The 13,812-nt window shown below is 29.8% G+C and overlaps 1 protein-coding gene across 1 annotated transcript; it reads right to left on the reverse strand.

Moving 5' to 3' along the window:
• Window positions 1–11,464: 11,464 nt before the first annotated feature.
• LOC147806967 (zinc finger BED domain-containing protein 5-like) lies at window positions 11,465–12,985 on the reverse strand. The gene is made up of 2 exons (XM_087168719.1): window positions 11,992–12,985; window positions 11,465–11,856 (listed from the first exon to the last, which is right to left on the reverse strand). Exons 1-2 carry the CDS (start codon window positions 12,983–12,985, stop codon window positions 11,465–11,467), a joined length of 1,386 nt encoding a protein of 461 aa, XP_087024845.1.
• Window positions 12,986–13,812: the final 827 nt, after the last annotated feature.

Raw genomic sequence — 13,812 nt, forward strand, 5'->3', positions numbered from 1 at the left:
AAAACTTGACATGATCGATCAAAAAGATTTTCACATTTGAAAGCAGTACAACAAACTGAGTTACATCAAAAAAAGTAAAGACTGTTCCAAATGTCTTATATGTTGCTTTATCAGTGTATCAGTGATAAAAACTTCTAGTATCATACTTGTGTCAATAATGCTTCTATAATAAGGTAAATACTCTTATACAGTGTTATAGATTTCAATAGTTTATTTTAGTAATTAAAATAAATCCTAAATATTGTTACACAATTCCTGATAAACACAATACAAAACGGAACAAATCTTTAAAAACAGATGGAATCCAATAAGTTATTTAACGTTAAAGATCCATAATACAAAAAAATTCCGCAGTGACGTGGTAGAACACCTATAACACTAAACACTCTCAACTGAAAAAGACAAACAGGTCGACAAAATAATGGAAGAACTGGGAGATAATGGTTGCAAGATCTTTCCAATAGGGTGTGCAGAAATGAAATATAAATGAGCTATTAATCTATCTTCAGTAATAATTACTGAACTCCATTGCCACCACACGAGCTGAGGATATCAACTAACAGAAGAATAGGATATTACCTACTAAATTGTCTCCCCTCAAATAACCTATCTCTGATAAACAATAAACATTTAAAAGCAACATATATCAAGGTTAACCTACTATCATGCTTAAAAATAATAAATTGCTTATCGATTACTCAGAGCGAATAGAGCTAACAGACGAGACGCTGAGTGATCATAGTTAGATCTCTCCTGGACATCAAGGTCCAAGATGCCCAAAAGTTTTCAATCAGTTGCAATTCTAAGTGTGGGGGGTTTAAACACACTCACAAAAGGCATCAGCTTATGCTCGCAACAAGTGGAGCGTCATATCTTGACTGTATCAACAGCAAAAGTTCTGGATAGAACAGCCATAGCCTTAGTCGCAACAATACAATATTCATGCTAGAAATTATTTAAAAAGAAAAAGCAAACCATCAAAACAAAATTAATTCGGAGCAGGGGCCTGAAATGACCAAAGGAGGAACCAGGATGGAAAAATGATGCAACAGGCTAATAACAAAAAGAAACAACGTAGAGCAATGCATAATAAACTATGAGCAAACTACATAAAACTAATTAAGAAAACAAAACAAAAAATAACTGCAAGGCGTAATTTTTTTCATAATAAAAATTTCACCTTCTGTAAACCATGTTAAACAATTTTTAAAAAAGATTTTCTCCTCACTGCTCGAATAGAAATTAATCACTCCACAAACTTTATAAACAATACAACAGTTACAACAATGTACAACATTGCCTCAAAAATCAATGATATCGACCTGGTCAAACAAAAAATTGGATATTCTTCGACCAATAAATAAAAAAGAACCGATACCACCCTCCCAAACGGGAAAGTCCCAGGTACTGATGGCTTATAAGGAGAGGGGGCTAGAGTGGACACAAGAGGATATCTTCATAATTTTTTTATTTATTGATCTTCTGTGAGATATCCTAAATTGGCCACACTAGTCTTCACTTCCATGTTCAGTTAGTTAGTGTGCAATTCCACTACGACTACATTAGCAAAAACTTTTAAAAGGAGGTTTTTAAGGAGCAAAAGTGACTTTCAAATTTTCTCTCTGCTTTTTTACAAACACATTTTATTCTCAGAATTTCAACTGAAATAGATAATATGTTATAAATTATACTATATTTTACCTATTTAAGTATTAACTTTTTCTCTGTATACTTTTTATTAATCACCATTAGGCATAAACCAACAAGTCGTCGTGGGGCTCTATTATACATATGGGGGTAAGACTAGTGTGCATACTCTTTAGGTATATTTTTTCATTTAGATGTTTGCCACTTTACTTTTTAGTTTCTCATTTTCAAAGAGCAGTATCATATCGACATAAGGGTGCTTCTCTGGTAACATGACAATTTGGACCAAAAAATTTCTTCAAATTTAAAGTCTTCAAAATAATCAAAAAAAATTTTTATACTTCAGTTACATTTATTAATATCTTGCAAACAGCATTGTAGTTTATTGACATTTGCTCAAGAAAAAAAATAAAATAGAAATTCACCAAATCTTGAATGCCAGGAAAATGTCATATTAGCTTAGTAGTTTAAAAAAAAGCCATTTTAAGCTAATAGTAAGTAAGTCAACTTAAGCCTTTATGTTAGATGGGCCATAGATTGCTTGAATTAATTCTTTTTATCCACTGTAGAAAGAATCAAAACATTTTTGTTGCTGATATGAACAGAATAAAATTGTGTATAATAATCAATCATTAAATAAATGAATAACTTTGATTGCATTGAAGTATATTACAATCATACATAAACTTTGTAATAGGTTAATATTTGCTTTCCCTCTTTACAGCATACTATTTAGAAAAATTTTTGGTAACACTTCAATGTCCTGGCATTCATAACCCAGGAAAATGACAGCCAGGATAATGAAAAATTTGCCCTTTTATAGCATTTAACTTTATTTTAAAATTTTGGCCTAAGACGTTTACATTCCGCAGAAAACAACAGGATTTCTTGAAATAACTCAGATAAATCAATGTAGTGTATGTTAGTAATGATTTCAAGAAGACAAGAAAATGACAACATAAAAATAATTTTTGAAATAGATTTTGAACCAGAATGTTGGTTATTTATTCATGCAACCAGACATGTTTAGATAGGATGTTATCTAATAAATCTATTAACATAAGATATTAAATGATGGTGCTATCTGTTTTATTTATAAATCACTAAATAAAAGTAGCCAGGAAGATGACAGATTTTCATGTGTTAAACAAATTATTGACAGAAAAAATTATTTTAAATGAAGTTTTTGTAAATAATACCCTCTGCGTATATTCTGATGTTGTTGTTGTTGCTAATCTCGGAATCGTCTAGCAGCGCTAGACGATTCCTATGAATCCGAACACCTCCAAAACGTTAATAAAGAGACAGGAGTCCCGCAGGACCTCATCCTTACCGAACCCTAAACAAGTCAGGGGAGGCCATGCCTGTCGAGCACCAATGACATTCAGGATAAGTTTTTTGGCCCCGTTTGAAAGTAAGGGATCTAGTGCGGCCACTCAAGAAGCGTGAAAGGGCAGTTTGATGGGCTCTCGGTCAAAAATTGAAAGATTCACCCGGGTTTTTTTGAAAAATACTGAGAGTGGTTGGGAGGAGTTCTTATGGTCTTGTTTAATTTCATTTTTGCCAGGGAAGAAATTTCACTAAAGGTAAGCTTCCCTAACGTATATTCTAGAAATGCTTACAATGGTTGAGATAAAAAAAAAATAGATATTGAAAAATTTATGCGAAATTTTGAAGCTAATTATTATTGGAAATATTGTTTGCGACATACCGGAAACATGACATTTTGAAATTCAATTAAATTTTATAAATATACAAAACAGTCGATGATAGTACAAGGTCATTTCAAAATGCTTACAGCAATCCTATTTACTAAAATTTTAAAAAAAAAGATCTTTCAGTAGTATAGTATTAGATCTTGGAGCAAGAGATTGTAAATTGTCATATTTCATGAGAATAGTTCATAAATGCATTGAAACTTCTTGACAACAATGAACCAATATGGGTTAACAACCTTGTGCTAGTCAATTTTTGTCAAATAAAAAACAGGTGCATTATGTTAGAGAGAAAGGTGGTTGTAGATTTGGAGATTTTGACGTTTGTTTGAGAAGGAAAGATGAATATAGTTATTTTAATCATATATCTTCCATTTTTCCAGAAAAAAGAACATTTCTCAAAATTTAAGAAAAACTTAGTTACCAAACTTCCATCACCAGTGACTGGTAGAACTAACAGAACTGCACTTTAATGCATATTTAAAACTGACATTTCAATCTATATATGACATATCTATAATTATTTTTGCACGAAACTATATATTTTTGAAACTTTTGGCATAGATCCTTTCACATGAAATTAATATTTAATATCTCATTGAAGCCAAAACATTTTTAAAAATCTTTAAAGTGTCCAAGAAATGATTCCCTAAAATGCGGAAATTCATAACAGTATGTAAATAAAGGAAAACATCATAAACCGTTGTAGAGTGCTGGATCCTTTAAATATAGCTGCATAAAATTATTTTTTTCCAAATAATTTACAGCATCTCCGATTTTAGCGACATCTGCCTTAAGAATGTAGATGGGCAAGGACAAATAAAAAAAAATTTCACATCTTCTATAATTATTTTTTCACAAAACTATATATTTTTGAAAATTTTGACCTATATCCTTTCAAATGAAATTAATATTAAAAATCTCATTGAAGCCAAAACATTTTTATAAATCTTTAAAGTGTCCACGAGATGATTCCCCAAAATGCGGCAATTCATAACAATATGTAAATAAAAGAAAACAATATCATAAACCGTTGTAGAGTGCTGGATCCTTTAAACAAAAGCTGCATAGAATTATTTTACAACACATTTTTTTCCAAATAATTTACAGCATCTCCGATTTTAGTGACATCTGCCTTCAGAATGTAGACGGGCAAGGACAAATAAAAAAAATTTAAATGTCTTCTAGAATTATTTTCGAACAAAACTATATATATTTTTGAAAATTTTGACATATATCCTTTTAAATGAAATTAATATTAAAAATCTCATTGAAGCCAAAACATTTTTATAAATCTTTAAAGTGTCCACGAGATGATTCCCCAAAATGCGGCAATTCATAACAATATGTAAATAAAAGAAAACAATATCATAAACCGTTGTAGAGTGCTGGATCCTTTAAACAAAACCTGCATAAAATTATTTTACAACACATTTTTTTCCAAATAATTTACAGCATCTCCGATTTTAGTGACATCTGCCTTCAGAATGTAGACGGGCAAGGACAAAAAAAAAAAATTTAAATGTCTTCTAGAATTATTTTCGAACAAAACTATATATATTTTTGAAAATTTTGACATATATCCTTTTAAATGAAATTAATATTAAAAATCTCATTGAAGCCAAAACATTTTTATAAATCTTTAAAGTGTCCACGAGATGATTCCCCAAAATGCGGCAATTCATAATATGTAAATAAAAGAAAACAATATCATAAACCGTTGTAGAGTGCTGGATCCTTTAAACAAAACCTGCATAAAATTATTTTACAACACATTTTTCTCCAAATAATTTACAGCATCTCCGATTTTAGTGACATCTGCCTTCAGAATGTAGACGGGCAAGGACAAATAAAAAAAATTTAAATGTCTTCTAGAATTATTTTCGAACAAAACTATATATATTTTTGAAAATTTTGACATATATCCTTTCAAATGAAATTAATATTAAAAATCTCATTGAAGCCAAAACATTTTTATAAATCTTTAAAGTGTCCACGAGATGATTCCCCAAAATGCGGCAATTCATAAAAATATGTAAATAAAAGAAAACAATATCATAAACCGTTGTAGAGTGCTGGATCCTTTAAACAAAAGCTGCATAAAATTATTTTACAACATATTTTTTTCCAAATAATTTACAGCATCTCCGATTTTAGTGACATCTGCCTTCAGAATGTAGACGGACAGGGATAAATAAAAAAAATTTAAATGTCTTCTAGAATTATTTTCGAACAAAACTATATATATTTTTGAAAATTTTGACATATATCCTTTCAAATGAAATTAATATTAAAAATCTCATTGAAGCCAAAACATTTTTATAAATCTTTAAAGTGTCCACGAGATGATTCCCCAAAATGCGGCAATTCATAACAATATGTAAATAAAAGAAAACAATATCATAAACCGTTGTAGAGTGCTGGATCCTTTCAACAAAAGCTGCATAAAATTATTTTACAACACATTTTTTTCCAAATAATTTACAGCATCTCCGATTTTAGTGACATCTGCCTTCAGAATGTAGACGGGCAAGGACAAATAAAAAAAATTTAAATGTCTTCTAGAATTATTTTCGAACAAACCTATATATATTTTTGAAAATTTTGACATATATCCTTTCAAATGAAATTAATATTAAAAATCTCATTGAAGCCAAAACATTTTTATAAATCTTTAAAGTGTCCACGAGATAATTCCCCAAAATGCGGAAATTCATAACAATATGTAAATAAAAGAAAACAATATCATAAACCCTTGTAGAGTGCTGGATCCTTTAAACAAAAGCTGCATTAAATTATTTTACAACACATTTTTTTCCAAATAATTTACAGCATCTCCGATTTTAGTGACATCTGCCTTCAGAATGTAGACGGGCAAGGACAAATAAAAAAAATTTAAATGTCTTCTAGAATTATTTTCGAACAAAACTATATATATTTTTGAAAATTTTGACATATATCCTTTCAAATGAAATTAATATTAAAAATCTCATTGAAGCCAAAACATTTTTATAAATCTTTAAAGTGTCCACGAGATGATTCCCCAAAATGCGGCAATTCATAACAATATGTAAATAAAAGAAAACAATATCATAAACCGTTGTAGAGTGCTGGATCCTTTAAACAAAAGCTGCATAAAATTATTTTACAACACATTTTTTTCCAAATAATTTACAGCATCTCCGATTTTAGTGACATCTGCCTTCAGAATGTGGACGGGCAAGGACAAATAAAAAAATTTTTAATGTCTTCTAGAATTATTTTCAAACAAAACTATATATATTTTTGAAAATTTTGACATATATCCTTCCAAATGAAATTAATATTAAAAATCTCATTGAAGCCAAAACATTTTTATAAATCTTTAAATTGTCCACGAGATGATTCCCCAAAATGCGGAAATTCATAACAATATGTAAATAAAAGAAAACAATATCATAAACCCTTGTAGAGTGCTGGATCCTTTAAACAAAAGCTGCATAAAATTATTTTACAACACATTTTTTTCCAAATAATTTACAGCATCTCCGATTTTAGTGACATCTGCCTTCAGAATGTAGACGGGCAAGGACAAATAAAAAAAAATTTAAATGTCTTCTAGAATTATTTTCGAACAAAACTATATATATTTTTGAAAATTTTGACATATATCCTTTCAAATGAAATTAATATTAAAAATCTCATTGAAGCCAAAACATTTTTATAAATCTTTAAAGTGTCCACGAGATGATTCCCCAAAATGCGGCAATTCATAACAATATGTAAATAAAAGAAAACAATATCACAAACCGTTGTAGAGTGCTAAATCCTTTAAACAAAAGCTGCATAAAATTATTTTACAACACATTTTTTTCCAAATAATTTACAGCATCTCCGATTTTAGTGACATCTGCCTTCAGAATGTAGACGGGCAAGGACAAATAAAAAAAATTTAAATGTCTTCTAGAATTATTTTCGCACAAAACTATATATTTTTTTGAAAATTTTGACATATATCCTTTCAAATGAAATTAATATTAAAAATCTCATTGAAGCCAAAACATTTTTATAAATCTTTAAAGTGTCCACGAGATGATTCCCCAAAATGCGGCAATTCATAACAATATGTAAATAAAAGAAAACAATATCATAAACCGTTGTAGAGTGCTGGATCCTTTAAACAAAAGCTGCATAAAATTATTTTACAACACATTTTTTTCCAAATAATTTACAGCATCTCCGATTTTAGTGACATCTGCCTTCAGAATGTAGACGGGCAAGGACAAATAAAAAAAATTTAAATGTCTTCTAGAATTATTTTCGAACAAAACTATATATATTTTTGAAAATTTTGACATATATCCTTTCAAATGAAATTAATATTAAAAATCTCATTGAAGCCAAAACATTTTTAAAAACTTTTAAAGTGTCCACGAAATGATTCCATAAAAATCGGCAATTCATAACAATATGCAAATAAAAGAAAACAACATCATAAATCGTTGTAGAGTGCTGGATCCTTTAAACAAAAGCTGCATAAAATTATTTTACAACACATTTTTTTCCAAATAATTTACAGCATCTCCGATTTTAGTGACATCTGCCTTCAGAATGTAGACGGGCAAGGACAAATAAAAAAAATTTAAATGTCTTCTAGAATTATTTTCGAACAAAACTATATATATATTTGTAAATTTTGGCATATATCCTTTCAAATGAAATTAATATTAAAAATCTCATTGAAGCCAAAACATTTTTATAAATCTTTAAAGTGTCCACGAGATGATTCCGCAAAATGCGGCAATTCATAACAATATGTAAATAAAAGAAAACAATATCATAAACCGTTGTAGAGTGCTGGATCCTTTAAACAAAAGCTGCATAAAATTATTTTACAACACATTTTTTTCCAAATAATTTACAGCATCTCCGAGTTTTGCGACATCTGCCTTCAGAATGTAGATGGGCAAGGACAAATAAATAAAAAAATTAACGCCTTCCTTAATTATTTTTTCACAAAAAACTATATATTTTTGAAAATTTTGACCTATATCCTTTCACATGAAATTAATATTAAAAATCTCATCGAAGCCAAAACATTTTTAAAAATCTTTAAAGTGTCCATAAAATGATTTCCTAAAATGCGGCAATTCATAACAGTATGTAAATAAAAGAAACAACATTATAAACAGTTGTAGAGTATTTAAACCTTTAAATATAAGCTGCATAAAATTACTTTACAACATTTTCTTTCAAATAATTTACAGCATCTCCGATTTTAGCGACATCTGCCCTAAGAATGTAGATGGTCAAGGACAAATAAAAAAAAATTTGTATACATATATATATAAATATATAAGAGTTGGACGAATTGCATTATCTACGAAATGTCCCGAATAAATTAATAGCTCTTACTCTTTTCTATTAAACAATCTAATTTAGCATTCATTCTTGATCCAGCACCGCTGCGTGTAGGCTGATCTCACCGGTCATGATATCGCTGTTAAACTTATTTCCCTTTTTTATTAAATGTTAAATTTCATTATTAAATTTCATTTTTTGCTCCCTTGCTTCACAAACTCCTACATATATATTATCAATTTAATCGTATATTACGTTTATTTATTATATTAATTTATATTACGCTTACTTTTTCTAAGAATTATTACACATTAACTTCAGAAAATAATATTTTAATTATTATCTTGACTTTTCATAGCTCTTAGTGAAAGAACGATTTCTACGTCTTAAAATGAATAAGAGAAAGTTTATGACTTAATATATAAAGACTGGTATGAGGCATTCTGTATTACACACACACAGCTAATAATAATGAGATTAATATATAAGAAGAATGTATGCATGTATAATAAAAATGATTAAATTAAAAAATAAAATTTGTTATTAAAATTTGCAATTTAAACTATTTACTATTGCTATTATTAAACTCTTATTGTTATCCAGTTTTCTCTTAAGGATCAAAGAACCTAAAAATCTTCTCAATTAAGTTTCTGAACAATAAAATAGAGCTTGAAACACAGTAATATTGTTAAGTTAACTTATAAAATGTTATTTAATCCAAACTTTATTTAATTAAAAATCTTATCAATGATGTTTATCGGAAAAGTGGACCAGCCATGTCCAATGAATAGTCGTCGACTATTCAGTTCTAGATCGTACTTCGATTAAAATAAGGTTTATTTTATTCTTATTTGAAAAATGATTTTTATAACTGATTTATTAATTTGTTTATATCGATAAGCAAATACATTTCTGACTATTTTCTAATTTAGGTCAATAAAATATCCATTGAAAAATTTAAATTGAATGTTGTCAGTGTTAACAAGAAATTTTTAAACTGAGTAAGCATATTATATATATATATATATATATATATATATATATATATATATATATATATATATATATATATATATATATATATATATATATATATATATATATATATATAGTGAATTCGCGATAACTCGAATCTGATAGGACTCACGAAAAACTTCGACATATCGGAAGTTCGACTTACCGTTAGTTTCGGTTTGGGACTTTCAAAATATTGTCGGATTATTTAATTAATGCTTATTAATTACAAATCTTCTAAATGCTTACAATATTTAAGATCATTTTTCTGACAAGCCATTTACGATAAGTCTGTTTGAAGCACTTTACGATACCCTGGTCCATCGGCTGCAACTTTGCTGTTGTGTTTGGAGGGAGAAACTTCTAGTTTACTGCTTTCAAATTAGGTAGATCATTATGCGCTGTGCTTTTATCCATAAAGAGTATCACTTTTCTTTTTTTAGCGAAGAATTTCCCATCCAATTTTCTTACATAGTCTTCAAATAGAACAGATGTCATCCAAAACTTTTTGTCAGACTTGTAATCCAAAGGATACCTTTTTACATTCTTGTAACATCGGGGATTTCGGTATTTTCCGATAACAAGTAAGGGCAATTTCTTTGTCTCTTACGCATTTCCTGCAACTAGGACAGTCAAACGTTCCTAGCTCATTCAAGACATTTAAAAAATAAACCCATTTCATCTATATTGAAAACATCATTTTAACTGTATCCTTGAAGTAAATTTGGTAACGTTTCATTTAACCACTGTTCACATACTTCAAGAGGGTCAGCTTTAGCTTCTCCATGAAGAGTGCGAAAAATATTGTGCGTGTTTTGCAAAGGAAGGGGCAAGATATCAGCTCCTAGGTTTTTTTTCTTGCTTTAAAAGATTAAAAAAAATCGAGTTAAAGGGAGTAAAATTCGAGTAATCGAGAATAATTAACATGAAATTGAAGATAAAAGGGTCGGGACCTCATAAAAAAATCGAGTTACAGTAATATTCGAGTTATCGTACTTCGAGTTATAGCGAATTGACTATATATATATATATATATATATATATATATATATATATATATATATATATATATATATATATATATATATATATATATATATATATATATATACTTACATACTTTTTCATTGCTGTAGAGACCAAATAAGTGAAGAAATAAAATATTAAACTGAACTGAAGGTAAAGATATATTTCTCCCAGGCATATGGGGTAAAATTTCATCAATGCATTAGAGGTATCTGAACTCGAACAGAGATTAAATCAAATATCGAGATCTTAAAAAGGTATTTTTCTAATCGACGAAATTAGAAGAATTCTATACAGCGGAATTAGAAATGTCTCAACTCTAGCAGGAAACGTGGAATGAAATCATAAGCGTGAAACTGTGCAGTTGACCTTTAAATATTCCACTATTGCCTTCCATCCAGCAAGACGAACACTAGATGGTTAGAAAATTGAATTTCCAAAAGTCTTTACAACAGTGCTTTCCAAACTTTTTGTACCTGCGCCCCCTTCTTTGGAAAAAAAAATTTTTGTGCCACCCTTAATTTTTCTAACAATCCAATTTCATAAACACTCATCTGATATTGTAATTTATTTAATGGGCTACAAAATAATATACAATATTATGTATAAAAATACATAAAAAATAATTATCTATTTTAAGAAATAATAATATAATGTAATAAAAACAAATCTTACAAAAGTACAAAAAATAGAATTCAACATTAATACAACATTATAAAAATTTAATGTGAAGGGTGAGCTTGTTTTTCAGCACAAATTTTGTCAAACCGTGGTATCATTGAAGATATCGCGGTTCTCAGTTCCTTTTCAATCTTTAAGCAAGATCGATACTTTGTCTTTAAGACAGCTACTGCAGAAAACCCAGTTTCACATAAGTAAGATGTTACAAAGGGCAATAAAATTTCTAAAGCTTTATTTGTTAAAGTAGGAAACTCGTCCTTTACTCGTAACCAAAACGTGACAATATTATTTTCGTGTTGAAACATCTGCTTTAATGTGCTGTCACTAGATAAGTCAATTATCATTTCCTGCTCTGCTGTCGTAAGGCCAAAATCATCATATTTTTCAATCACAAACGGGTTTCTGATCCATTCATATTTGGACATGTCAAGATCTTTAAAGTAAAACGAGAATTGCTCCCTTAAACTGGTCAAGTGTTTATTAATAAGAACTTTATTTTCTTCTATTTCATCTGCAAGATAGGTAATTTTAAAAGTGGGAAACATGTCAAAGTTATTATTTTTCAAACTTATTATCCACAGTTCCAATTTTCTCATAAATGCAGTAACCTTGTCTTTCTGGACAAAAGCATGAATTTGAGGCCCTTGCATTGATTTATTTAAAGTACTGAGTCTTTGAAAAATATCCACTAAATACGCAAGTTTTACAAGGAATTTCGTGTAATAAAACAAGTTTGCTTCCTCTCTATTATTATCAGTAAGGAATATGGCAATCTCTTCTTTTAGCTCAAACACCCTTTGAAGTACTTTGGAACGAGAAAGCCAACGTGGCTCACAATAATATAGAAGTGATGTATATTCTGAATCCATGTCATTACACAATTTTGCGAAAAGCCTTCCTCTTAATGGGCTATTTTTGATAAAATTTACAACTCTTATAATAACTTGAAATACTGTTAGTAAATCTTCACCCATATCTCTTGAAACAAGTGATTGTCTATGAATCATGCAATGCGTCCAACTTGCCCGAGGAGCCACCTTTCGAATTAGTGCCTGTAGACCAGCGTTTTTTCCTGCCATAGATGGAGCTCCATCTGTGCATAGTCCAACACAGTTCTCCCACAGAATGTTATATTCATTGAAAAATTTATCAATCATATTAAAAACTTCACTTGCTGTAGTATTGCCTTCAATAGGTTTACAGAATAACATGTCTTCTCTAACATCAGTTTCCACAACATATCTTACATATGTAATCAAGTGTGCATCCTTAAGAACATCTGTAGCCTCATCTACTTGCAACGCGAAAGAAGATAGTTTTACTTTTTCTATTAATTGATCGCAAAGATCTTCAGATATATCGGATATTCGTCTTCCCACCGTATTATCTGCAAGTGGAATGATTTTAAGTTGATCAGCATATGATTCATCTAGCATCGTAGCTACCATGTCAATAGCTGCAGGTAGCACTAAAGTTTCTCCTATTACATGGGGTTTTTTGCATTCAGCAATTCTATAAGAAACCTTATAAGACGCAAGCAATGCTTTTTGTGTAACAGACATGGTCTTTGAAAACATTTCTTTTTGTTTATTTAAATTCTCCAATTTTCTTTGGAAAAATTCTATTGTCTTGCCAACGTGATCTGCATGTACGTTTTCGAGATGCCGTTTTAATTTATTTGGTTTCATGCTGTCTGAGGTCAAAGTATTCAGACACAGCAAACACATTGGTCGTTCTTGGCCATTAATGACTTTACATGTAAATCCAAATGATAAGTACATTGGATCATATTTTCTACATTTAGGTTTACTATTTTGCGAAGACGTTCCGCTATTTTCGTTACCTCTTCTTTTGCCGTCTGCTTCTGCTTCATTCAATTTTCTTTTCAACCCAGTTACGTATTTATCCATCTAAAAGGGTTACTATTTTAAATCAAATAAAAATACTTTATAACAGTTTTGAAATTTACCTCAATATTAATTTAGAAGTGTACCAAAGCGAGTTTGTAGACAATCTGCGTGGAAACGGTCGAGTTTAACCAACGTTTCTTAACGAAATGCCGCGTGTCTGCTCTCGTCTGGGCGCACGCATCCAGGTGTAGTCGCGTCGTCCAAGTTTGAAAAACCCCGCAGTCGCGCGCAATTGATGATAGTTCCACACCAGATGTAATGAGCGCTAACGTCGTCGAATTAACGACGGCCTTGGCTCATAAGTAGGACTGGGCTATAAATCGATATATCGCGACATATCGATTTAACGCCTATATCGGCAAACCGATACAGCAACTTTCATTCCAAGCGATACATCAGAAATGTGATTTAAGCCGTCGAGTGAAGAAGACGATATAACGATATAGCGATATAGCGATACACGCAAGGACTTTCTCTTA

This window comes from Parasteatoda tepidariorum, chromosome 7, assembly GCF_982258835.1.
Source record: "Parasteatoda tepidariorum strain Cologne lab strain chromosome 7, Ptep-v5.0, whole genome shotgun sequence".
Taxonomy (NCBI): Eukaryota; Metazoa; Arthropoda; class Arachnida; order Araneae; family Theridiidae; genus Parasteatoda; species Parasteatoda tepidariorum.